The 25,484-nt window shown below is 41.1% G+C and overlaps 1 protein-coding gene across 1 annotated transcript; it reads right to left on the bottom strand.

The window, feature by feature from the left end:
* LOC128733716 (endoribonuclease Dcr-1-like) lies at nucleotides 1–23,076 on the bottom strand. Its single transcript, XM_053827483.1, has 8 exons — nucleotides 22,864–23,076; nucleotides 14,613–14,790; nucleotides 10,530–11,187; nucleotides 10,156–10,469; nucleotides 9,832–10,086; nucleotides 9,641–9,770; nucleotides 8,906–9,575; nucleotides 1–2,180 (listed from the first exon to the last, which is right to left on the bottom strand). Exons 1-8 carry the CDS (start codon nucleotides 23,031–23,033, stop codon nucleotides 14–16), a joined length of 4,542 nt encoding a protein of 1,513 aa, XP_053683458.1. The 5' UTR covers nucleotides 23,034–23,076; the 3' UTR covers nucleotides 1–13.
* Nucleotides 23,077–25,484: the final 2,408 nt, after the last annotated feature.

Below are 25,484 nucleotides of genomic sequence, written 5' to 3'. Positions count from 1 at the left end.
ACGAACAATCTCATCACTGCCGTTTCAATTCGTTGAGAGCTACCATGGCGGCCGCTCGTTTAGCATTGTCCTTGTTGTGGCCAACGCCGTAGACCTCCCGAGTTTCATTTCGTATGCAATACTGCAATTTTACCTTCACCGTGTCACCCTCAATTATGGGCGGGCCGAACTCGGGTAAACAAGGCGGCTTGAGCTCATATAACTGGCGCACGATTTGGATGGGTATGTCCTTCGTGAAGCTCAAGATTTCATTGTGCATCATGCCGTACAGCACCTTCCACGTTACTTCCAGATCATTGCCCGAGTCCAAGAAAATTGCTCCCACCAAACTTTCAAAAACATCTCCCAAAGCTTTCGGGACATCGACAAATTTACCTATCCTTTCACTGGTTTCCTCCGCCAGCAAATTGACCTCACCGGTAATCCTGTGCTGTTGCAGTTCTTGGAAGGCAACAAATTTGTTGACGGTTTCGGTAAACCATGCTGACTCGGATAATATGTACAGGTGAAGTCCATTACGCACCAAGAGACAGGCCAGTGTCTCGTTGTTTACAAGCGCGGACCGAAGATCGGTCAGTTGCCCAGGGCTCATTGTTGGATTCTGTTCATAAATATAAGCCGAAATTAAAAAATCCAACACCGCATCTCCCAGGAATTCGAGCTGTTGGTATGATCCGGTAATTCGATTTGATACGACTGAAGCATGCGTAAGAGCCTGGAGAAGGTATGTGCGATCCTTGAATTTGTAGTTAAGTATTTCCTCAATCCGCGTGTGGTTTACTAGGAAAGCATCTACTTCGCTCGGCGAAATGTCGGTTTTCAATCGCTGATTTTGAATTTTACCATCCAACATTGTCATCAAATCTTGCGTTTTCGGAAGAATACCCAAATACGACAACATTTTGAATGATCTTTTAACGCCAACCGAACTCACGCAAACACCGAGAAGCGCTTCCATTGCATCGGCCGCAACCTTATCATTCATCATCTGCTGGGACAAATAATTTTGCATTGGTGACGGTTCTACGTTTGTATTGTCCGCATTCAGCAAAGTCATGAAAGCCCTCAACTTCTCCGAATTTACTGTACCTGATTTCACTTCCGCTTCGGAAAGTTGTAATTTACACAAAATTTTTGCCGATTGGTTGCCTTTGCTAGCCATTGCTAGCTTAATTTTCTGCGGTACAGTCGCCAGAGGAGGCTGCCAGTCGTTCTTCGGATCGAAAATATGAATTTTCATCATCCCAGGCGTCCCAATTCGCAAAGCACAATAGACCAAATTTCGGTTGCTAATAAGTTTTGCTTTCACTGCGGTCAGATAACCTTCATTCCAATCTTTATGATTTTTGAACAGATATACCGACGTCGCGAATTTTAAAAAGGCATCGCCTAGCAATTCGTTCCTCTCCAGGTCGTATACGTCACCCGCCGACTTGGTGGTTATGGCTTTGATAATATCTTTCTGTTGAATGCTTACTCGGGCGGTGCTTTGAGGCGTTAAGGTTAGTAGCTTGATCGCAAATTTTACATCCAGCGGAACAGCACCGATTGCTGCGACGCGTCTTGGATTACCATAGGTCATATAGCTACTATTCAATCTAAAATTGGAGTATTTTCTAACGAATGCGTCGTGGTAATCAATATCCATTTGCGTTATCTCGTCCCATTTGCTGTCGATGTCTTCTGGTTCCTCTTTTTCTGCCCAGGGCAGATTCCAACCGCCGGAAAAATTATTCAGTTGCTCACACCTCAGCTGCGATACAGCCTGCGGTTTGGTCAGTACGTTTTTGTCGTCCTCGTCATTATTGCTTTCCAATCGTTCCTTGTAAACAATATCTAAACCATCAATGCTACGATTCTCCAGACACCCGACACCGGCAACCGTCGCCAGTTTTACGCGCAAATTTTCGGCATGTAGCAAATACTGAATACGATGCAAAACGCTCGGCAGCATTGTGGCTTTAAGCCAATAGTCAGCCGGAAATTCAAAGTTGTAGCACAATTCTGGTATTAGTATTTCATTGAACTTGGAATGTTTCGAACGCGCGGATCTGCCTGCTTCCTCGGAACCCGGACAGAGCAGATTAAACGATGTGGTAACGGCTTTAACTTCAATTAGGAACTGTTGTTTGTTCACAACGTGCTGCTGATATTGGTTACAGAAGTAGTGCTCGTACGACCTGTTGTATAGGAAAACAGAATTACATTAATAGGAATACCTACAGATAATTAATTTATGATCAAAAATCATTGTCTATACCTTTCGGGTACAGTAGGGTTAGTTTAAGGTTCCCTAAACTGAGAAGCAGGCATTCAAAGACAATTGCATCATCCGATGAAAGCAGCCCCCCTTCCCTGTCTACGTACGACAACCAAGGTTGCGTAGCCCAGCCATCAATACATGGAGGTAGGGATAGAAGTTAGTGGATTGCTGGTACAGCATTGGTCTGCTAATCCCAGTCGGTTTCGAGACACGACTCTGGTCTAACAAGCCAGTCAGCGTATGGTCGAATCTCGGTCAGGAGAGTCCAGTCCTATACCCAGTCCAGTCTGTCGAACAAAAAAAGTAGAAACAGTAGTTTGACACATAACTGCTTTTTAGTTGTACTTTTATGCAACTAGTGAACGGTCCAACTTATAGTTACTATATATATAGTTCGGCGGATAGAAAACCAGGCGAATTGGCATCCCTGATTTATGAAATTAAATTTGAAATTATGGTGAAATGTGCAGGTTTTTACGAAAAATAATCACTGGCGGGTGTTGAAAATGACTAGTTCTATGAAAATAAAGTGTGTTTTTTTAACATTACTCCTGCATTTTGGATTTTGAAAAGCTTTTGGCTCCGCTTTTGACGTTTATTTGGCTCCCGATTTTCTATCCGCCGAACTATATATATAGTAACTATAGTCCAACTGAAAGATAGAACATAACAGGAGGCGCATTTATAAATAGCGGAAACAACAGGGTTCCAAGATTGCTTCTCTGGGGGACGTCGAAAATGTCCGTACGCTTCAGAACAAGATGGTCCAATCTTAAGCGCAAAGCGATCGTTTTGTCAGAAAGGACCTGAACCAAAGTGCAGAGACAGACTAGCCCTAGTTTCTCTAGCATGATTAGCAGTATTCCGTGCTCCACCGGTCGGAGTAGATAGCCATTATACGAACGCAGAGCAACACAAATTCGATCACATCGGACGCAACAGGTCACTTGAGATAGAGTTCATGCTGAACAGTTGAGAAATAATTTTTCCAGGAGCTGAAAAGTGTCTCACGAATGATGGTCACTTCCGGACACAACTATCAAACAGACGCTGGAATGTCATCTGGATCAACTGTATATAAAAGCTGTATGATTTGGAGAGAGAGCAGCTTAAAGATGTGAAATGAGCGGAGCTCACTTCAGAGTTAACAACTTGCTCACTAACATGAACTAACGAAAGGCGATCAGCAGTTCAAGAATGGTTCGAGTTTTTGCGTACGGAATATATATCGTTGGTATGGAAAACTGAACCAACGGCTGAACGGTTGTTTTGTAAAATGTAAACGATTGTGACCCAAACGTCGACTCAGACCATTATCTCGAAGTGAGCAAGATCCGCACCCGGTTGTCCAATGTATTCAAATCGAAACCAACGAGGAAGATACGATTGAACATTCGGCGGTTATCAGCGGAAGGTGTTGCTGCAGAGTACTCTCGAAAGACTGATGAGCGGATCAGTGAACAGTTTGGAGAGAACCTGAACGAACAGTGGAGGTACATCCGCGACGCGATCAGTACTACAGCACGAGAAATATTGGGTATTCCTACTGCAGCCACTTTCAGTGAGTGGTTTGTCGCAAAGTGCAAACGAGTAACTCGTGAAAAGAATCGAACCAGAAAACACATATTAGCTGCAACGGTGACACGCCAGAGCGACTGAGGTGCGAAAAGAGACTTCACCGTCATAAGATATGCCAGCACTGTACTGGAATCACGTTCAGGGTTCACATTCGCGGAGGTGGAGAATTGCTTCTAGAGGCACGATACGAAAAACTTCTTTAATACGATCAACGGGATCAGGAACCGGACCATGCCAACTCCTGTTATGAGCAACGACAAAGAGGGGAACCTGATTACCGAAAGATCGAAGGTGGCTAGGCATTGGAAACAACATTTCGATGCATTGTTGAATGGTAAACAAGATGGAGCTGTCAACAGAAACAGGATAACAATTGAGGATGGAGGATGTGGATCCACCAACTTTGGACGAGGTTAGGAAAGCAGCGAGAGAGCTGAAAAGGCCGGCATCCCCGCCGAACTTTTGAAAGTCGGGAGCAATCCATCAGATTATACCATGCGGTATCGAATTCCGTACAGCTTCGAAATCCGTACACCTAATAGAATTTGCTTGATTATATGTATTAAAACAGTCTAAATGCTAAATATTGATAACAGGTCCAGACCCATTTTTTTATTAGCATTATATCGATGTCTAAATTTGGGCAGTAGGCTATGAAATACAATTAATATAAATCAAACTGCAAATGTCTGTCGGATTTCCTTGTCCATTTGCAGTGTCGTTAGCAATTTGCTAAGAAAATCACTTTCAATAAAATCAAGTGAAAAGCGTACTTGAAGTGATTTTCCTGTTTCAAATCCCGAAACTAGTTCCCCAATGCAGTATCCTTAGTTATCCAAACTTATTTCATGTTTTGAAAAGAAAATAGAAAGGACTAAAGCTAAACACATGTCGATATACTGGAATATGGCATTTCTGATGATAAATAGTGGAAAATCGTTTAGTAAAGCATCGAGATAGTTTGCAGTTGGAGAAATTTAGAAACATTGGAGAAATTTAGAAAGAAAACTCGGAAATTATTTAACCGGGCAAAAAGAACACAACAGTGGGAGGAGTATAAACAAACTCTCACTGCCTATAATAGGGAAATACGAAGATCAAAAGAGGATTCACTGGAGGCACACATGTGAAAACATTGAAAATACTCCAGCAACTGCTAGATTGCAGAAAATCCTCGCTAAAGTACATTCTAATGGGTTAGGTACTTTGAAAAAAGAGAATGGCTATTTTTACTAAATCAACTAAGGAAACATTAGAATTAATGATGAGAACACATTTTCCCTGTTCAATCATTAATACATGCGGAGACCAAAGTGCACTGACATTGAGAACTGTAAATTTTGAAACCAGGACAGACATTCACGAAATAGCGAGTGAAATGGCTGGGTTAGATAGAAACAGGAATGATGCTTGTACTTTGGCCAAAAAATTTTTTACAAGAAGCAAGGTTGAATGGGCGATTGACACTTTTGAACCCTTCAAATCACCGGGTAGGGATGGAATTTTTCCTGTACTACTATAGAAGGGCAAGGCGTTTTTAACACCTATTCTAACAAACCTTTTTCAATCAAGCCTGATACTAGGTCATATACCAGCAGTATGGCGACAAGTACGGGTCACGTTCATTCCGAAGGCTAATAAAAAGGATAAGGCTTCACCAAAATCCTTCAGGCCGATAAGCTTATCGTCCGTTGTGTTAAAAACAATGGAAAAAATAATTGATGAGCATATAAAGTCATCATATTTAGCCAAAGATCCTTTGAGCGAATATCAATTCGCATATCAAGAAGGCAAATCTTCAATAACAGCAGTACAAACTGTTGTAAAAAAACTAGAAAAGTCTTTTGAAGCGAAAGAAATTTCACTAGGTGCCTTCCTTGACATAGAAGGCGCATTTGATAATTCATCTCATAATTCAATGATTACGGCTATGACGAAACGTGGTTTCGATATATCCATTATCGACTGGACTAGCGAAATGTTATGTTATTAAGAAGGGAGATATCAGCAAGCCTTGGAAGCTCATCTATAAATCTATTGAAAGGAACACTTTTAAAACTTTCAGACATTGTCAAATATCTTGGAGTATTTCTTGACAGAAAACTCAATTGGAACACACATCTAGAGCAAGCAGTAAACAAAGCAACAAAAGCTCTATGGATATGTAAAAGAACGTTTGGTAAGCAATGGGGACTGAAACCAAAGATGATCCATTGGATCTATTCGGCCATTGTCAGAGCCAGGATTACCTATGCTTCGTTGGTCTGGTGGCCAAAAACGAAAGAGAAAACTACCCAATTAAAGCTGGAAAAACTTCAAAGGCTAGCCACTCTCTCAATAACAGGTGCAATGAGAAGTACACCTTCGAAGGCATTGGATGCTTTACTCTATATATTTCCATTGCATCAGTTTATACAATTAGAAGCTGAAAAAAGTGCTCTGAGGATCAAAAGATCACTGGACTGGTCATCTCAGTATTCTAAAAACTATTAGTATTAATCCTCTTGTAACAAGTAATGAAGATTGGATGGAGAAAAAATACAACTTCAACCGAATATTTCGTGTATTTGAGCCTATACGTGATTCCTGGGAAGATGGTGGTGCCGATATTCGTGCAGGCTCGACAGTTTTCTATACAGATGGTTCAAAAATGGACAATCAAGTGGGAGCAGGAGTAACTGGCCCAGGAATAGACATGTCAATTTCTATGGCCAACTGTATTCCAAGCTGAAATACAAGCAATTCTAGAATGTACCACTGTGTGCTTGCGCAGGAACTATCGACATTCAAATATATGCATCATGTCCGACAGCCAAGCAGCTCTAAACGCTCTAAAGTCGGCGACATGCACATCAAAACTTGTCTGGGAATGTATTCAATCACTCCAAAAATTGTCTTGTCGTAACCAAGTCAACTTGTACTGGGTCCCAGGTCACTGTGGAATTGATGGATATGAAAGAGCTGATGCACTAGCAAGACTCGGATCATCTCATCAATTTGTAGGACCTGAGCCCTTCTGTTGCTTATCTGCTTCTGCTTTAAAAATGGAGCTAAAAGCATGGGAATGTACGAAAGTGGAATCAAATTGGAATAACACTTTCAATGCTAGGCAGTCGAAACGTTTCATCTCTCCAAACGTTTCAATTACTCGCAAAATACTGGAGCTTTCGAAGAAAGATCTAAGCATTTATACTGGTCTTATAACAGGACATTGTCCGAGCCGCTATCATCTGAAGCTAATGGGAAAACTTTATGATGATATATGTCGCTTCTGTGGCATAGAAAAAGAAGACTCGGAACACCTGTTATGCCGATGTCCGGCAATTCTCAATAAAAGATTAAGGTTCTTAGAAAGAGGGCTGTTAGAACCCTCTTAGATATTTGGAGAACAATTCATCCGAAGTGCATCACCGGGCTGGACAAATGCTGTTAGTCAAACAATGACAAACACTTCTGATAGTGGTGCGTCATCTTGACAACATAGCTATAATAAAACGGGGAATATATCACAATAGATCAAACAAATGGTCGCAGTGATAAAAATACTCAACATGGAAAAAAATGTCTCCATTTACAATCACTCATGAAGAAAGAATAGAGTCAGTACAAAACCCGTTTTTATTATATGGACTGCGCAGGATAGGTTGGACTCAATTCCCGTTACCATCTTAAACAATATTCAAACATTAAAGGAACGGTGAGAGTTTACAATGGCATCTTTTATAAACAATTTCATTTCGCATCAAATCGGTTCAACGGAAATCTTATCAGAATTCAACTTTTATGTACCTGAGGCATTTAAGACACCGACAAATATTTGCGATTAATAATTATAGGACGAACTACGTAAAATTTGGACCTATTAATCAAATGATGATCAATCAATCAAATGATCAATCAATAAACATTGCAACAATATTGACTTCACAATGTCTAAGATAAAACTTAAGCAATACTTTTGTAATTTACTGCACAGCAATAACTCCTAATATTTTTAACGATTAATTTAATAAGCTAAAAATAAGATAAAAAAGAAATGTAAATCAAAATGGCCTACAAAGTTGATTGGCGAAAAGAAATAAATAAAAAGGGCGACAGACTCAAAGGCAGCAACTATCGTGGCATTATTCCCTTCAATTAAGCATACAAAAATCTCTCTCGCATTCTGTTTCATAGACTAAGGCCGTTGCAGGAAACCTTTGTTGGCGCTTTTCTAGACGGTCGCTCAACGACGGCCCAAACATTCACCTTGCGACAGATCCTTGACAAATTCCGGAAATTTAACTTGCAGGCTCACCATTTGTTTATGAACATCAATGCGGCGAACGATTCTGTTAAACGAAATGAGCTGTGGCAGATCATGGTTGAACATGGTTTTCCAACAAAATTGACTAGACCGATACATGCTACCCTTGCTGGTTCAAAATCAAGCGTCAGAATAGCATTGGACAAAACATTGGAGTCGTCTGTGACGTTAGATGGTTTGAAGCATAAGGTGACGGGCTATCGAATTTGGAATATTTTCGTTGAATCTTGGCTCTGTTTCGGTTTGCTCAAGTGACTATTGGACCAAGTAGGGTTTGACTCAAGGTTGATGGACGTTAGACAGAAATTCATTAATGACGTTCAATCAAAACCGTTTGTTAAAAGAACATGTTGGTATCGTAAATACATTTAGCACAACCAATTGTCCACCAGTGAACGCCGGAGATAGTGGAATCGATCCAGTTTAGAGAATCGACACTGGGAAATGACCACGTCCGCCGCCGGTCCAGCAGAACAAAGGGATGAAATCAGAGATCTCCACTGCCGACGGTTACCGCCATGTCTTGGCTTCACTGTGAAGTTGTAAGTTGTATTGTCATTGTTCACTACCGTAGATTTAGTCTTTGCTAAATTGACTATGAGACCTGCTGCCCGGGAACTTGTCCTGTAAGAGTTAGGACAACTTTTGTCCACCCTACCGGCTTGTTTAACAGCCCTTTCCAGTTCGTTGACGGGCAGATGTCTTAGTCATAAGGCAGTCAATAGTTTGCACAAATGAAATAACTCCGTAGAACTCACCTGTACTGCGGAATGGGGAAAGGACTCTCCGGAGTCAGATGCGCATGTACCATCGTTACCACGTAAAATTGTTCCACGTTATTTTTATACCACGGGAGAATCACACTATGATGATACCGGTCTTGTTTAAAAGTCATTTTCTCGCGTGCTTTCGGTGTAAGATCAGTGGGTTTTTTAAGGCAAGGAAACTTCCTCACGATGGACCAATCGATCTCCTGTGAGCGTTTCAACGGTACGATAAGAAAACTGTTGGCATCGTTCGAATGGTCTTCAACCAAAAACTGCTTCCACAACTTAAGCATATCACGGAAAATCATAACGTGGAAGTTTTTCAGCTCTTCTAATTCCGACCTATTACCAGCGTTCGAGAGTATGATCGGTTGAAGCATTAGCTGAACGTCTATCAAACCAAGGGTGACGAATAGTTTTATTCCTGCCAACATCGGTAAAGCTTTGGTAGTCATGATGCCAAAATTGTTCTCGGTGCTATATAACTGATGGAAAATCTGTATGTTCTTGTTGGTTGGATCTTGCTCAAATCTAGCCTTTATGCGAATAATGTATACGTAACAAGGCTTGCCTGGTTGTGGGAAACAATTGGTTGTCTGGGAGGGATTTTTGACGGTGTGACTGCGTACCCGTTTTTGCGTTCCAGTCAGTTCGGGGCAATCTAAAAGTAAAAAAAAAATTCTTTACTTCAATAAAAGCTATGTGACAAAATTTTTGAGCCCTTACCATCCGCAAAATCATTCCAGTGTTTAAAATACTTATTACTTTCTGATTGACGTATTATTTCATCATTCGTTTTATCACAACGACTTTCAGGCACCATTTCCGGACGATTGATTGTTTTTCCAATTAGACACTGAAGCGGAAACAAAAAATAATAATTCAAAAGAAAGGAAGTGTGAGGTTGCAAAACTAACCCTTTGCAATTCGTCTTCGAAGCTTCTATATAATGCAATTTGTTTACAGAGTTTATCTTTTTCTGCATCATTCACGAAGATAACGTACTGGCTGTCCTTCATCCTTGCTCGCCCTTTGGATTGCTCGTAAGATGCGAACGTATGTGGACGATCATACTTCACAACCGTATTGCACACCTGTAAATCTATTCCTTGGTGCAGCACGCTAGTGGCAACTATAACGTTTATTTGATTCTTTTTGAATCGATCCAGCACCTTCAATAGAAATCAATAATCGTAAGTAACTAATTAACTATCATCGACCAAGCAGGTAGCATGCATCACCTTGCTGTTCTTTCTGGCCCGCAAAATTTGTTCAATGGATTCTGGCATAAAACCATTGTTGCCGACCATAAAATCCGGCACGATTTTCTCCGTTTGAGAAAAGTATATTTTAAGTAAATGGTATAGCACCTTAGCGGATAAACGGCGCTCCACAAAAATTAAAACCTTTGCTGTTCTATCGTGAATTGAACGATAGTTTTCCTCCAAATAGTTGATAAGCTGCCAACCTTTATTGGACAAAAATTTTCTGACTTTTTCTTGAATGGACAGCCCTTCCATTGATCTTTCTATTTCGTGGCGCAGCTCCTCGCAGTCTAGAAAATAAAAGTATCAATCAACAAGTCGCGTAGATTTCTATGATATGTACAACATACAAGTTATGCAAGTTTGGTACACCAATCTTAGATCGCAATTGTCGGATTGGCGTTTATCTAACTCAAATTGCACTTTTATCCCTAGTAAGGCGATAGAACCCCCAAAAAGTCCTAGATCCTGAAACTGATAGATTACTGCCTTGAAATGCTGTACAATTCGCTTTTTCGGCTCGGGCATGTCACGTCGTGACGCAAGTGATTTATTTGGACTCAAAGCTTTGGGCCAATGGGAGTTTTCCACTGCAGCTACAAATTCGCTGATCCCCTTGATTATCATTTCTGTGATAGGCGTTGGAACGGGATCGGAATAATGGATCAGGTGTTCCACCGGATTAGTGGAAAATTTGCATACTTCAGTATACGCATCATAACTGCCCACAGTGGCAATGGTGGATAAAAACGTAGTTTCTAGCTTCTCCAATACTGACGCTATTTGGTCCTTCGATTTCAGTGGCCTATACAACAGCATTCCAGAAAGACCGATAACGCGAGGCTGATCAACTTTGGGCGTTTTCAAAAATTGCTTCATGATGCCCTGCATTGGATGATCTCCAACCCCATGCTGGCATTCGTCGAAAATAAGCAAATTGATGTGTCTGATCGACAGATAGCCATGTTTTAATACATATAGCAAAATTTGGTATGTGCAAACTACCACCTATAAGGAGCAATAAAACAATAATTAAATAACCAAAGAGAAAAAAAACTGTAAATGTATCATAGTAGTGTATTGACATTTGAAGAGGTTTGATCGTATGCATTGACGTTTACTAACATCAATAAAATAGTTACGAAAAATGTGTATTGACGTGCCCAGGCGGGGGCATGCTGGAGCAGGAGTCCTACCTTCTCTATTAAATTTAGCATAAAACTAAATGATTCCTCATGGTGTGACCGGGAACCCATTTTCAAGTCCCTTTTCATGTCCATCTTCATTTTCTTTTTTTTTTTTTCTATTTAAAATCTCGTTATTCAACTTCAGATCGTAACCCAATTTTAAGCCTTATTTGTTATTTCACCTTCAAAGTTTGGTTTACTTTTTTTATTGTTATTATTGTATCTTAGTTCGTAAGTGTTCATGTAGACCATGTGTCTGATGTATGTAAACAATATTACCAATAACAGAGGTGGGCACCGCTAATCAGCTAACCGCTAACATTTTAGCTAGCAAGCAGCACGTTCGCTAAGTTTTAAATGTGCTAGCGCTTCTATTAGCATTCGATAAATATAAGTACTACCAACTAAACTACCAGCCACTAATTTTTGAAAACAATTTTTGGAAACAGTACAACTAGCCATGAATGCACTATATTTGCAATTTTATCAATTTGCAAGAAATCGCACACTTATTTTTGTTATTATTTTCAAAAATTAGCTTTTAAAACCCAGCGAACGCAATACTCGCTGGCTAAAAGGATAGCGGTTAGCTGATTAGCGGTGCCCACCTCTGACCAATAATAACAATAGTTCAATTCAGAGTCTAGCATAACCCCAAACTCACGTACTACGTTTATTCGATCTACGTGTTCGTTTCCTATCATGTACATCCATTGAATCGGGTGCTTTTTCTTGTAAAAGTGACTACTGAGCATTTCGCTACGCCTAATTACCAAGAAGTTGCGTTTGTACCAGTCGTGAAATTTGTCGATGACTCCTTGTAACAAGTGACAGTCAGTGGAAGTTTTGATTATCCAGAAAATTTTAAGGTTGTCGGCATGGGCATACAGTAGTTTGCAACCTTCCGGTAAGCATTGGCATTCGTCGTTGAAAAATATGATAAACAGTAATGGCCCTAAATTACCGCCTCGTGGGATCCCTGAACGATTGCGGAATTCTTCTGATTCTATTGAGCTCAGTTATACACACTGTCAACGATCAGTCAGGTACGACTTGAACCAGTTGATAAGGTTTGTTGATACCCCTAAACGGTCAAGTTTGGCTAACAAGATATGGTGATTAACGTTATCGAATATGGATGGGAAAACTATCATTAACTACTGATAGTTTCGCTTTTATTGATGTTTACTGATACAGTTACGTTGTCCCGTTAGAAAAACAAGTTAGATTAAACTTATTGATTGGTAGTTGCGTTGCGTACGATGATGATACAATTCGTCGTCGTTGTCGTCAGCAGCCTAGGGATGACTCGTATTGTTTCAAGCAGTCGTCCCCATTCAACTCGATCTTGGGTCACTCGCCGCTAACTTCCCAGTCGTGTCAGACGACGAAAATCACTTAACTATCTTGCTTGTTGAGTCCCCTGTTCCAGGTGCCGGTGGGGTTGTTAAAGAGAACTGTTTTTGTCGCGCTGTCGTATCCTTACGACGTGCCCGGCCCAGCGTAACCTACCGACTTTTTCTCCAGATGTACGATAGGAATCTCTCCAAGCAGTGCATGTAACTCATGATTCACACGGCTCCGCCACTCTCCACTTTCAGTTTGTACTCCATCAAATATCGTCCGCAGTACTTGCTGCTCAAACACGGCTCCATGTGCATAAAAAACTACTGGTCAAATAAGGCTTTTGTGCATTGTCTGCTTCGTACGGAAGCATAAGCTTCTTGATCGTAGTGTTTAGTGCTACGGGCAAAGTAGGCCCGATTTCCCGCGTGAATGCGCCGCAGGATCTCCTTACACGAACTCATCTACCACTTCCAGTTAATCGCCGTCAACCGTTACCGTCTGTAGAAGGCCCACATTTATTTTCTTTTTTCCTTTCATATATTTTGTCATCGATGCATTTATTTTTAACCCAATCCTTCTCGACTCCGCTTTCTTAGCTTAGGAGTTGGCTACCCTTGATGAAAATCATGCCTCTCGTTTCGATGCCCGCTCTTCGGATCGCCGCTTCAAAAGCGATGTTGAATAGCCTGCAGGATAAGCCGTCACCGTGTCTCAAACCTCGCCGCATCTCGAAGAGACTTGAGTGTGTCCCCGAAACGCGCGAAGCACATCACTCTTTCCAATGTAGCTCTGATTAGTCGCGTCGGTTTACCTGGAAAACCGGTCTCGTGCATTATATGCGATAGCTTGTCTCGATCGACTGTATCGTATGCTGCTTTGAAATCAACAAACATGTGATGCGTAGGCACGTTGTTCTTTCGACATTTCTGCAAAATCTGTCGGATGGTAACAATCTAGTCTGTAGTTCCACGAAACCCGCCTGGTAAATTACAATGTAAACTTACAATGACCAACGCAGCTATAATATAACAATTTCCTATTTGAGTCAGTTTAACATACCAGTTTCATATTTAATTTATATAATAATAGTTTATGTGATTTGGAATTTGAAAGCCTTAATATATTAATTTGCATATATAACATGCATATATAACAATAACCTACTTAGATCTACCGATTGCACAAACAATACAATTATCTGTTGTCATCGAAGCTTACTATATTGCACTAAAATGTGAATATCAACCTAAATTTGTAATTATATTTACAAACATAACGAACTTTACAAACTATATTTATAAACTTAAACAAAATTACAGCTTTGAAGCTGTAACAGCTATCGGAATTTTGGTTACCGCACCAAGTTGATTCAAATGGAACCCACAATGATCAATTGCAAGGCACGCAGCCAATTCTTGAATTCAATTTCAAGTAATATTGTAAGTCCAACTTCATGGCTCATTTCCTAAGTCAAAATTGTATTTCAACTTAAATTTTAAATCCATTGTCAAGTCCTCTTTCAAATTCAATTTGAAGTAAAATTTCTAATTTAATTACGTAGAAGTAAAGCAAGACCAAATAAGTCCTAATTCAGATCTAGTCACAGTTCGTATTCAGTTTCATTTCAAGTTCAATTTCAAATAAAATTTCATGTTTTATTTTAAGTCGGATTTTAATTCCAATTTAAAGTTCAAATGTAAATATTGGTTTTTACCTAAAACTTTTAATTTCAAGTCCAAATTCGATGGTAGGTGCCCCACCTTCTGTTTATGTCTGGGCACGCCAGTGAAAATGTATACACATTTGGTTACCATTTCGATGCAATACATAAATATTTGACCTATTGCTATTATCATACACCTACTCTCATTAATACACTTCGGTAAAAGTAGCGCTTACCTGATATTTTGCAAATTCTTCCAACCACCTGTCCTGCTTCCACGTGTCAACGTTTCGACCGTTTGTATAAACTGTCATCTCATACGGTAGGTTTCGCGATAGAAACTCCGCCTGTTGCTTTGCCAATGCCACCGTATTAACAACGAAGAAGGTTCGCTTTCCGCCTTGTGACAGAGGCCTGCAAAATTTTACAATACCGTTACATTTACCGTTAAATATTTTCCAGCCAATCAGTTTTATAAGCAGCATCCAGAGTTACTGCGCTCAGTTACGCTCACTTATGCTCATTGGTAGAGATGATCAGGCATGAAACCTTGAATTTTTTTTTTTTTTTTTTTTTTTGTATGCCAGAAGGGCATTGGGTTAAAAGGCCACTGCGACAGTCTTAATGATCGTCTTTTGTGGCAGGCCCCGATTGCTGTACACAGTTTACGGATCGCTCATACCCATTGATGGAGTTGAGCGGAATAGTTGTAATCCTGTGCCCCAATTCGGTACTACATGGTTTATAAAGCCAATGACCGTTTTGGGATTTAGGCTCCATACCTGATATGGAGTAAGAAGGAAACTTCCTAAGAAGTTGTGCCTTGATAATGCAAGAGCTCCGCAATAGCAGAGCAGATGCGCTGAACTTTCAGGTTCAGAGTTACAAAAGCGGCAGGTGTCAGATGATACCTTGCCGATATTCTTTAAATGATAAAGAGCGGGGCTGTGTCCTGTTAGGAGTCCCGTGATCGTGCGTAGTTCACTACGAGTTAAATGGAGTAGTTTTTTAGCTACTGCAGGGTTTGGGTAGATAAACTGTTTAGCTTGTCTACAACCCTGTGTTTGATTCCAACGGGATGCTATTTCTAGCTTTTCCCATGTCATCAGTTCGCCTTTCACGGCGGATGTGGAGGTGCCCAGAAACGGTTCAGGACCAATAAATTGCTGAGCTGATCCTTGTCTTGCTAGGTTGTCAGCAAATTCATTGCCCTCGATTCCGCAGTGACCGGGCACCCAAAGTAATAGAACTTTGTTTTGGCGGGAGAGTTCCCTCAATGCTGCGCTGCACTCCCAAACTAATTTGGACACGCATTTGGCGGACTTGAGAGCCAGTAGTGCTGCTTGGCTGTCCGTGAAGATACCGATTTTCGCATGCCTGTACTTTCGTTTCAGGCATATTGTCGCACAGAAGTATATGGCATATACTTCTGCTTGAAAAACGGTGAGCCACTTTCCTAATGAGATAGTTTCCCTGATGCCGGGTCCGTAGACTCCGGAGCCTGTGCAGGCCCCCATTTTTGAACCATCTGTAAAAAAACAGATAGTTCCAGATGGAAGATCTGGCCCTCCATTATTCCACATTGAGCGATCTGTTTCAATCACCTCATATGGAACGTCCATATTGGGCCTGGCTTCCATGCAGTCAGAGACTGAAGTTACTAAGGGTGTCAGATTGAATTCCCGAAGTATGCGAAGATGACCGATTTGGTCACCTTCGAGTATGGTTTTACTCCTTTGCAACCGTAGTGCGCCGAGCTCTGCTTCCTTCTTCACATGAAGATGCAAAGGCAGTAAGCATAGCATTGCCTCCATGGCTGCAGTAGGTGTTGTACGCATGGCACTGGTAACTGTAAGACAGGCCAGGCGCTGAACTTTGTTTAGTTTGGCTTGGGCTGTCACCTCATTCACCTTTGGCCACCATACGACTGCAGCATAGGTTATCCTAGGCCGTGCAATAGTAGTATATGACCAGAAGGCTAGTTGAGGTTTCAATCCCCAGGTTTTGCCAAACAGTGACCTGCATGCCCAGATAGCCGAAGTTGCTTTCTTAACAGCATAATCTAGGTGGGCAGCCCAGTTCAGTTTTTTATCGAGAATTATTCCGAGGTGTTTGACTTCATTACTGAAGCCCAGTCTGACACCATTCAGTATAGGCGGAGTAATGGTATGTTTCCTTCGCCTAGTGAATGGTATAACGACTGTTTTGGTGGGATTTACATTAAGTCCCTCTTGTGAGCACCATAACATGCTGGTGTTTAGAGCTCCTTGCAAGCGACTTGACAGTACTGCGTCAAACTTTCCTCTGACGATAAGTACAACGTCGTCGGCGTAAGCAATGGTCTCATAACCAAGCTGTGACAGCTTGTGAAGGAGTGCGTCGGCCACCAGTGACCAGAGCAGGGGGGAGAGAACTCCTCCCTGTGGACATCCTTTGATCACCGAAATCGTGACCGACGTATCTCCCAATGATGCTGTAATTTGTCTGCTCGAGAGCATTGCTTGAATCCAGCTCATTGTAGTGTGGTCGATTCTCTTTTGACAGAGAGCCGTATTAATTGACGCAAAGGACGTGTTATCGAAAGCGCCTTCAATATCAAGAAAAGCACAAAGTGCCGTCTCTTGATATTTGAGCGATTTCTCAATTAACGTCACTAAGCAGTGCAGTGCGGTTTCCGTAGATTTACCGTGTTGGTATGCATGTTGATTTACATGTAACGGAGAGTTTTTTAAAAACTCATTGCGGATATAGTTATCCGTGATTTTCTCCATCAGCTTAAGAAGCGTTGAAGTCAGACTTATCGGTCTGAAAGCCTTAGGCATGGTTTTGTCTTTTTTGCCAGCCTTAGGTATGAACACAACCCTTACTTTCCGCCAATTCTCTGGGATATACCCCAAAGTGAAACTGGCTCGAAAGAGGTTGATGAGCTCGGACATTATAACACCGTCCGTTTTTTGTAAGAAAATGGGTTGAATACCATCCGGACCTGGAGATTTCATTGGTTCAAAAGAGCTGAGTGCCCAATTGATCGAGGCCTCCGTAAACAATCGGCGTGCAAGTAGAACCGAATCATTTGGCACATTGTGTAATGACCCATTCCACTGTTGCCCGCCTATGTTTTGCCCAGTGGTCACTGTCGAACCAGGGAAGTGCGTGTTCATCAGAACTTCCAGAGTTTCCCTGGTGGTAACAGTGAGACTCCCATCCTCTTTTTTCAATTGCCCTAGACCATTGCAATGGTCCTTGGACATCGCTTTCTGCAGACGCGTAGCCTCTGGCAGAGTTTGAATGCTTTCGCAAAATTTAACTCGAGATTTCCTTTTGGCTTTGCGTAGCTCAGCCTTGTATTTGGTGAGGGAAGCTCTGTAGTCTTCCCAGTTAGACGTGATTTTGGCCCTGTTGAACAGACGCCTTGCCTTCCGACGGAGATTGCTAAGCGTCTCATTCCACCAGGGCACATCACGGCAAACTGTTCGCGTGTTTACGGGACAGTTTGTGTTATACGCGTCTGTGATCCTACATTGCAGGTCACTAGCGGCGATATCCAGCTCAATTGGAGTTCGTATATTATTGTGACAGGAATTACGTGAGGCAATCAGATGATCCCTAAAGGAACTCCAATTGGTTTTCCTCGGATTCCTGAATTGTTCTCTCTTTAGAGGATTAGCCTCGATGTCGAAAATGATATGTCTGTGGTCTGATAAACTTGGTTCATCAGAGACATGCCAATTTTTGACTTTCTCAGCTATAGAGGCGCTACATAGAGTAAGGTCTAGGACCTCTTGTCTGATAGCGTGAAACCTTGAATACCCAATCCCGACCCGTACCGGATTAAGAGAAAAAAAGTAAAAAGTCGTACCCGACCCGAGCCCACAAATTAATTTTTATGAGGCCCGAAACCGGTCCGAAACCATCGGATAGTGTAGCTGTAGCTTTCGCCTGGTGAGAAGGTGCAGAATCTCGTTGGAACCGATGGGAAGCAAATGGTTCTTCAAAACATCGATAAGGCGCTATAACCTTGGTCTATTGCAATACGAGTTAAAGAAACCGAATTCCGTTTTATTATGCTTAGTAGTTTTAACCTCACAGTATTCGCGGATGTTAAGTGAAAAGTGATCCGTCCCATGTTGTGCTAGGTTTGGAATAAGCTTGAAGAGCCATGAAAAATTGTTTTCTGCATTATTGTTAAGGAGCGACGATTGGTGTTTATAAATTTCGAGACTTCCAGCAACATCCAACTTCCACGGTGCATTAATTGGGCGGAGAAGATGGATGCTTCCAGGAGTTAATGGATTGATATTCTAGAATATATGTGCCGCAACTTTAGGCTTAAAATGAAACGGTATCCATTTTCCTGCGTCTTTGTTTACCTTGGTAAAGTCAGACGTGCGTTCCCTAAAACGAATACATTTAAGAACGGGAGTCTGCCGACGTGTTCGACTTCGAATGTGAATTTGATGTCCTAGTGAATATTATAGGCGAATAAACGCAAAACTAATGAAGTTCATGCGACTCCTACATTTGGCTGTCCGAACTAGGAAAATGATGATCAGTTATAATTTTTCGCTGGACGGATATACAAATCAAAACATTTTTTATTTAAATCTCAGTAAAATGAATATTGCGAACTTTAAATTTTCTGCAGCGAGTTAGAAAACGTATTTACTAGCTAGCGCACTGGTGATTATAAATGAAATGTGTACTTAGGACAAGTAAATTGAGATCCGGATTTAGTTTAGGTGTGTATGGTTATGTTTATCCAGCTTTTTACGAGCCATAATGTCGGACGTGTTCGTAATATTTGAACAGCATTTTTGACATTTCCCTAATACATCGCACGGTTTCTTTCCGCGTGTTCACGGTAAAACTAAAGGAATGTACAGAAAGAAAACGTGCGATGTATTAGGAAAATGTCAAAAATGCTGTTCAAATATTACGAACACGTCCGACATTATGGCTCATAAAAAGCTGGATAAACATAACCATACACACCCAAACTAAATCCGGATCTCAATTTACTTGTCCTAAGTACACATTTCATAAAATTGCTGTTCAAATATTACGATGCAAATAAGTTATTGACACCCTGCGGTAAGACGTAGTCCTACGGCAATAAAAATATTATTGTTCGAAACCACATAACTTTTTTTCATGATCATACTCAGGGCATCATTTTTTCGTCGTTTAAAGCATGTATGCGGAAACTGATGGATATTTAAGCATATTTTTGGAAGAGAAATATCTTGTGTTGCCAAAAACGGATACTTTTGTTGCCAAAATCGAGGCATGCCAAAATCGAACCATGCCAAAATCGAGCCATGCCAAATTCGAAATCCAACTGTATTTCATCCAAGGCATGCTGAATCAATGTCCTTATTGTTTAGTATTTATTATGTAATAAAATTTTAACAGTTTTAAATAAAATGCAGGCAAATAAAAATTATAGTACAGTCACCCCAGTATTACGGGCCACCCAGTATTATGGGCCAGTCTATACTTTACGTTAGTTGTATACATAGAAAACTAATATTTAACCATCGAGTATGAGTTTAATAGACAGAAGCCATATTCCGCTGCATGCTTGACAGCAATACACTTAGTTCCAATGCGCTAATTTTCCTAGTTTTCCGATAATTGTCAGTAGGCACCAATCGACCGTCGATTTGTTGTTATTTTTGCGGTTGTTATAAAAAGTCGGTAGTGAATTGTAAACTGAATAGCGGCGTAAATTTTTATGTCTGGGCGCAAAATGGATGGGAATCGAGGGAATAGGTATGTATTCATTGAATTACGGTGAAACCACCTAGAAAAATTTATTTTCCGCTTTAATATACGAAGTTAAACAATGGCCCATAATACTGGGAGCAAAATTAACTTTTCCCAGTATTATGGGTTAAGCATATAGATCAACAGTACTCGCTGTTTTTGACTAAAATCGTAATTTTTTTTCAGTAAAACGAAAAAACGTGTAAGGAAAATCAATATACAGAAATCGAAGCACTATGATCCTGATATATTGCAACACGCTCTTGATCTAGTAAGACAAACCGAAAACGTTCAGGAAGTTGCAAGGGATCACAATCTACCGTACAGTACAGTTTCGCGTTAATTTTGGAAACCATCCAAAACTAATACGCTAGGACCAAATACTTTTCCTCTTCCTGAACTTACTTACTTTACTTAGTTGGCTAGCCGTCCTAAGACAAAGCCTGATGAACAAAGTTTCTCCAATGCATTCGGTTGCGGGCCAACACTCTCCAATTTCTCAGACTCGCTCCACCTAGTTTAACCATCTTGCTCACTGCACCCCTGGTCGTCTTATTCCTACCGGATGTGAGGCAAATACTTTGCAGGGTAGTTGTTCGGCATTCTTGCAATTTGTCCTGCCTATCGTATCCAGATAGCATTAGCTGCCTTTTGAATACTTGTTTTGTCATGCCATGGAGATCATCACCTTGATAAAGCCCTCTGCGTGATTCGAATGAACTTGACAATCTACTCGAAGTCCGAACACAGCACTGAGTACCATCCAGCATAGATTGAATCAGTTTGATGAGCTTCCTGAAGAAGAAGAAGCTAAAATTGATTCTAATCTCAACTCACTCAGACAGTTGCTGAGTACAGTACAAGAAACAATAAGATCACTAAATCGCGAGAACTACAACATCCCCCCCCCCTCCAACCCCCCTTGCACACACCCGCGCACGCCTTTCTCTAAATAAAACCAATTTTGTTTTACTGACCCATAATACTGGGAGCATTGACCCATAATTCTGACCAGGTTTTAAAGTGGCCCATAATACTGGGAATGGAACTTGCTTACATTTTGTTGTTCTGCAATAAAGTGTGTGATTTTGGAATAAGTTTGCCTACAGAACATCAAATTTTGATATATTTATAACCAATTAAGTTATAAATAAACTGTAAATTATTTAAATCTGTGTTTCTACCATTAATTTTGTAGCATCATCATGCTTAACTGGCCCATAATACTGGGATGACTGTAAGTATATATGTTATTTTCTAACCCAACCACAACATTTGATTGATTCTAAAGCGCGTATTTTTAAAAAAATTCAAATTCGCTTCTGATGACTTTAGTTTTGTATGTGTTTTGACAACTTGAAAAAAAATATCATTTTTACCGCGGCGTCAACTTGTCGAATAAAGCTTTTGTTCACCTATCTAAAAAATATCTAAAACATTCTCAAATTCTTCTTGTTTGAAGATACAAAAATATCGTCAACATATCGCCACCAATCAAGGTTTGGAAGAGGACTATTTTTATTTAATTTATTCTCTAAGTTTGCCACGAAAAGCTCACCTAGAAAAGGTGTGTATTCAAAACCATCAAAAAATGCACACTTTCATTCAAAATTTTGCTTCGTTTTTTTCTCTCTCTCCCGCTTACGAAAATTTCGGATGCCTGGCAGAAATCGAACAGAACTAGTCTTCATTTTTCGCCCGATTCTCTTTATGTCAAATGTGACACTTTAAGCGGTTCATCAGTTTTGCAGTTTCGGGCAAAAGGTAAGAGAATAATATGGAACATGATAAAGCAGGTATAATTTAATTGTTAACCTGTTTATTGCACGCTTCGTGCTGCTACATTCCGCTGCGGCCACCCTCCAAAATAGGAGGGAAAGCTGAATTGGTACAAGACCGGGTTTTATTCGAAACCTCTGGCAGAAATCGAACAGAAATCCGGCAGAAAAACCGAGGCGAAATTTCTGCCCGAATCGGATGTGTCATTTCTGCTAGTTTTCACGGGTGACTGCGGCCAGAAATCCGGCAGAATGTCTGGCAGAAAAAGTTTTTCGCTGCCAGATTTTTGTTCGATTTCTGCCGGACGCGCCTAAGCGGGCTAGTGCGTTGCCTAGTCCCTAATCTTTGTTTCGCTTTCCGAGAACAATCTGATGAATGCTCTCCTACGCGACAAAGCGAAAGCATGATTGCATGCTGCGGTGCGTTTGATTTCTGAATAACCAAACTGGCTGTGGCAGTCTGGCATCACTATCACTTGATTCCATTCCATTTTCAGTTATTCCCATGCCGAATTGTCAAAACTTGCGTAAAAGCAAAAGCAAATATTCGACCTTTCTCATTTTTCCTGGCACAACCGGCACAACGTCGACTCTACCTCGCAGAGAGAGAGCAGACAAAGCCGCTTAAGCATGTTCGGGTTTTCAATTTCATGTTTTTTATCATTCCATTATTATTGTCGCATACGCGGATCGAAAGGCAAAATAAATTGATAGTTTTAAGCAGCCTTTAATCTCCATTGTTTTATTTCCCACAATTTTCACATAGTTTTTAACAGAACTAAACATATCTGGCTTTAGCTTTCAAAAGGTCGCATAATGCATGTAAAAGGGTTGATGTCGGTAGAATTTTGATTTTATAGTGGGATTAAAGCATACTGAGCCAGCAAACCCTTCTGCCGTTTTGCTTTTTTTTTTTTTCAAATATGTTAAGCCGCGTACTTACTTGGTCAGCTCACCGGCCATCGCCTTGATGACCATTAATGCGATGTGTGTTTTGCCGGCTCCGGGTGGCAGATATATTAAGGTATTTTTCTGCAGGCAGATTTTTTTCATTTCCCGTTGATAGTCTCGTGGTTCGAAATCATCGAGATCAAATCCTCGGGGAGTATTCATTATAGCGGAATAATTTCTCGTTCTGGTTCGTTACACTGCTAATAAGTATTACTGAAAACGACAAGACTATCATCTATTTTGATATCACAACCGAAGTGTAAATAATATACTTGACAGAGCAGAGATGCCAGATTTTTATTTATAAAAAAGTCTACAAATCCGGCTGTTTGAAATCCGAACTGTCAGTGCGAAGCGAACCGGGTAAGCTAGGCTAGCTTGATTGAATAAAACAGGGGAAGTATTTATTTGCGATAAAATTTTAAACTTCTCACAGACGATGAATCATCAAATCGCCAGTCTCTGAAGATCGTTCACTGCTCATTCTGGAATCCCACAAGGCAGCCATCGGTCCTTTAATATCCCTTATCGATGGCTGTCGCGCTCTGCTCGGGGATTCGTGTGGCAGTAGTTGGTAGAAGACCTAAGTTCGAAAATGAGTTAATTCGATTCAGGGTCATTATATTGCCGCAGGTGTGACTATCAGCTACTTGACTTTTACTTTAATCAGCTCCAGGCCGTGGTTTCCTCTGCTGTACGAAGAAGTCGTCTCCATTCCACTCGGTCCATGACCGCAATTCGCCAGCCACGTAGTCTGCGTAGGGTCCGCAGGTCGCCTTCCACTTAATCGATCCATCTTGCTCGCTGCACTCAAAATATTCTGCACATAACTAATAGTAAATTTCCATATGAAATCCCATATGATTATCATGAGCCGCATATAAACACAATCCTCCCAGAAATACTCATAAAAATTATACGCGTATGAATAGTATGTGCAATTATACACATAAAAATTATACGCATATGAATAGTATGTGTTGATTTTTCACTTGCACATAAATGATAACTGTTTGGCACATAAAGATCATTTACTGGGCACATTGCAAAAATATATATGTGGGACACATAGAAATTATACGAAAAGTTTTCTCAGTGTGCGCGCCCCGCCGTCTCGTATCAGTCGAATCGTTATTGAGTACTTTTTTAACCAGGCTGTCGTCCAACATCCTCACGACATGCCCAGCCCATCGCAGGCGACCGATTTTTGCGGTGTGAGCGATGGGTGGTTCCCTAAGCAACTGATGCAATTCATGGTTCGTTCGCCTCCTCCACGTTCCGTCTTCCATCTGCACTCCGCCGTAGATGGTGTGCAACGCCTTCCGTTCGAAAACACTAAGGGCGCGTTGGTCCTCCACGAGCATAGTTCATGTCTCATGGCCGTAAAGGACTACCGGCCTAATCAGCGTCTTGTAGATTAACTTCGTGCGGTGGCGAACTTAGTTCGATCGCAGCGTCCTACGGAGTCCAAAGTAGGTACGATTTCCTACCATTATGCGCCTTTGTATTTCTCTGCTGGTGTCGTTGTCTGCGGTAACCAGTGAGCCCAGATATCTGATCCGTGGTGTCACGGGCATCCATGAATCCCACTTGATATTGCCCCACGAACTCCTTTGTAAATGGTGATAATCGACGACATAAAAGTTGGGAGAGTACCTTGTAGGCGGCGTTCAACAGTGTGATTGCGCGGTAATTACAACAATCCAACCCTTCGCCCTTTTTGTAGATCGGACACACGATGCCTTCCGTCCACTCCTCCGGTAGTAGCTCCTCCTCCCAAATCTTGACAATGACCCAGTGCAGCGCTCTAGCCAGTGCGTCACCACCGTATTTCAGCAGCTCGCCGGGTAGCTGATCTACCCCAGCCGCTTTATTGTTCTTCAGCCGACCGATCTCTTCTGCTACCTCCTGGAGGTCTATCAGCTACATTTATGTTATAGTCGCCAACGAGATAGATTCTGTCGAAATCAAATTCATGCAGGTCTACCAAAAGCTTTTCGTAACGTAACGTGACGTGATTGATGGAATAGCCGTATAGAGACTAAGCCGTTGCGTACAAATACCGACTGTACCGCGTTTTTGTGCTTCAACCTCAATGCCAGATTTCGAATCCGAAAGAGAGACGGGAAACATTTCATTGATGGTAAAACGGTAATTAAACGGGAGATCCGTGAGAATCCGACATATTTTGACATTGTTATATAGTTCGAAATATCAGCGGACTACAGCATCACGAGCTCCTCGATCGTCGAAAATTGCGATGTTGGTCGGAATAATGGAACCATTTAGATGGTGTTACGGGTAGACGAAAACAATTCACGATATGCGAAATCAGGTCGGAAATATCGAAGAGATCGAATATTTTTCCAACAATGGCTATGACTCTTTCACCGGGTTGCATTGGAACTTTGTTTATTGCAATTCTATCATTATTGACGCTTTGTGAGCAGGTACTTGCAAGTTTCGCACCAGATTCAATCATTTCTAATTTTCGTTTCATTTCATCTAACGCTTTCTGTTGTTCAGTATACCTTTATTCTGAAAGTATTGCATTCTTGTATACGGCTCTGGAGACGGTCAAATAACTTTTTATTCGTCGAACGAAGGCACTCG

Source organism: Sabethes cyaneus, chromosome 2, assembly GCF_943734655.1.
Source record: "Sabethes cyaneus chromosome 2, idSabCyanKW18_F2, whole genome shotgun sequence".
Lineage (NCBI taxonomy): Eukaryota > Metazoa > Arthropoda > Insecta > Diptera > Culicidae > Sabethes > Sabethes cyaneus.
This window is presented reverse-complemented; position numbering and strand designations above follow the sequence as displayed.

Coding starts and splice junctions, on each gene's coding strand:
- LOC128733716 (XM_053827483.1), bottom strand. CDS start 23,033: ATGAATACTCCCCGAGGATTTGATCTCGATGATTTCGAACCACGAGAC. Junction 10,470..10,529: donor GTACCAAACTTGCATAACTT/GTATGTTGTACA, acceptor TTTATTTTCTAG/ACTGCGAGGAGCTGCGCCAC. Junction 9,771..9,831: donor TCGAAGACGAATTGCAAAGG/GTTAGTTTTGCA, acceptor TTTCCGCTTCAG/TGTCTAATTGGAAAAACAAT.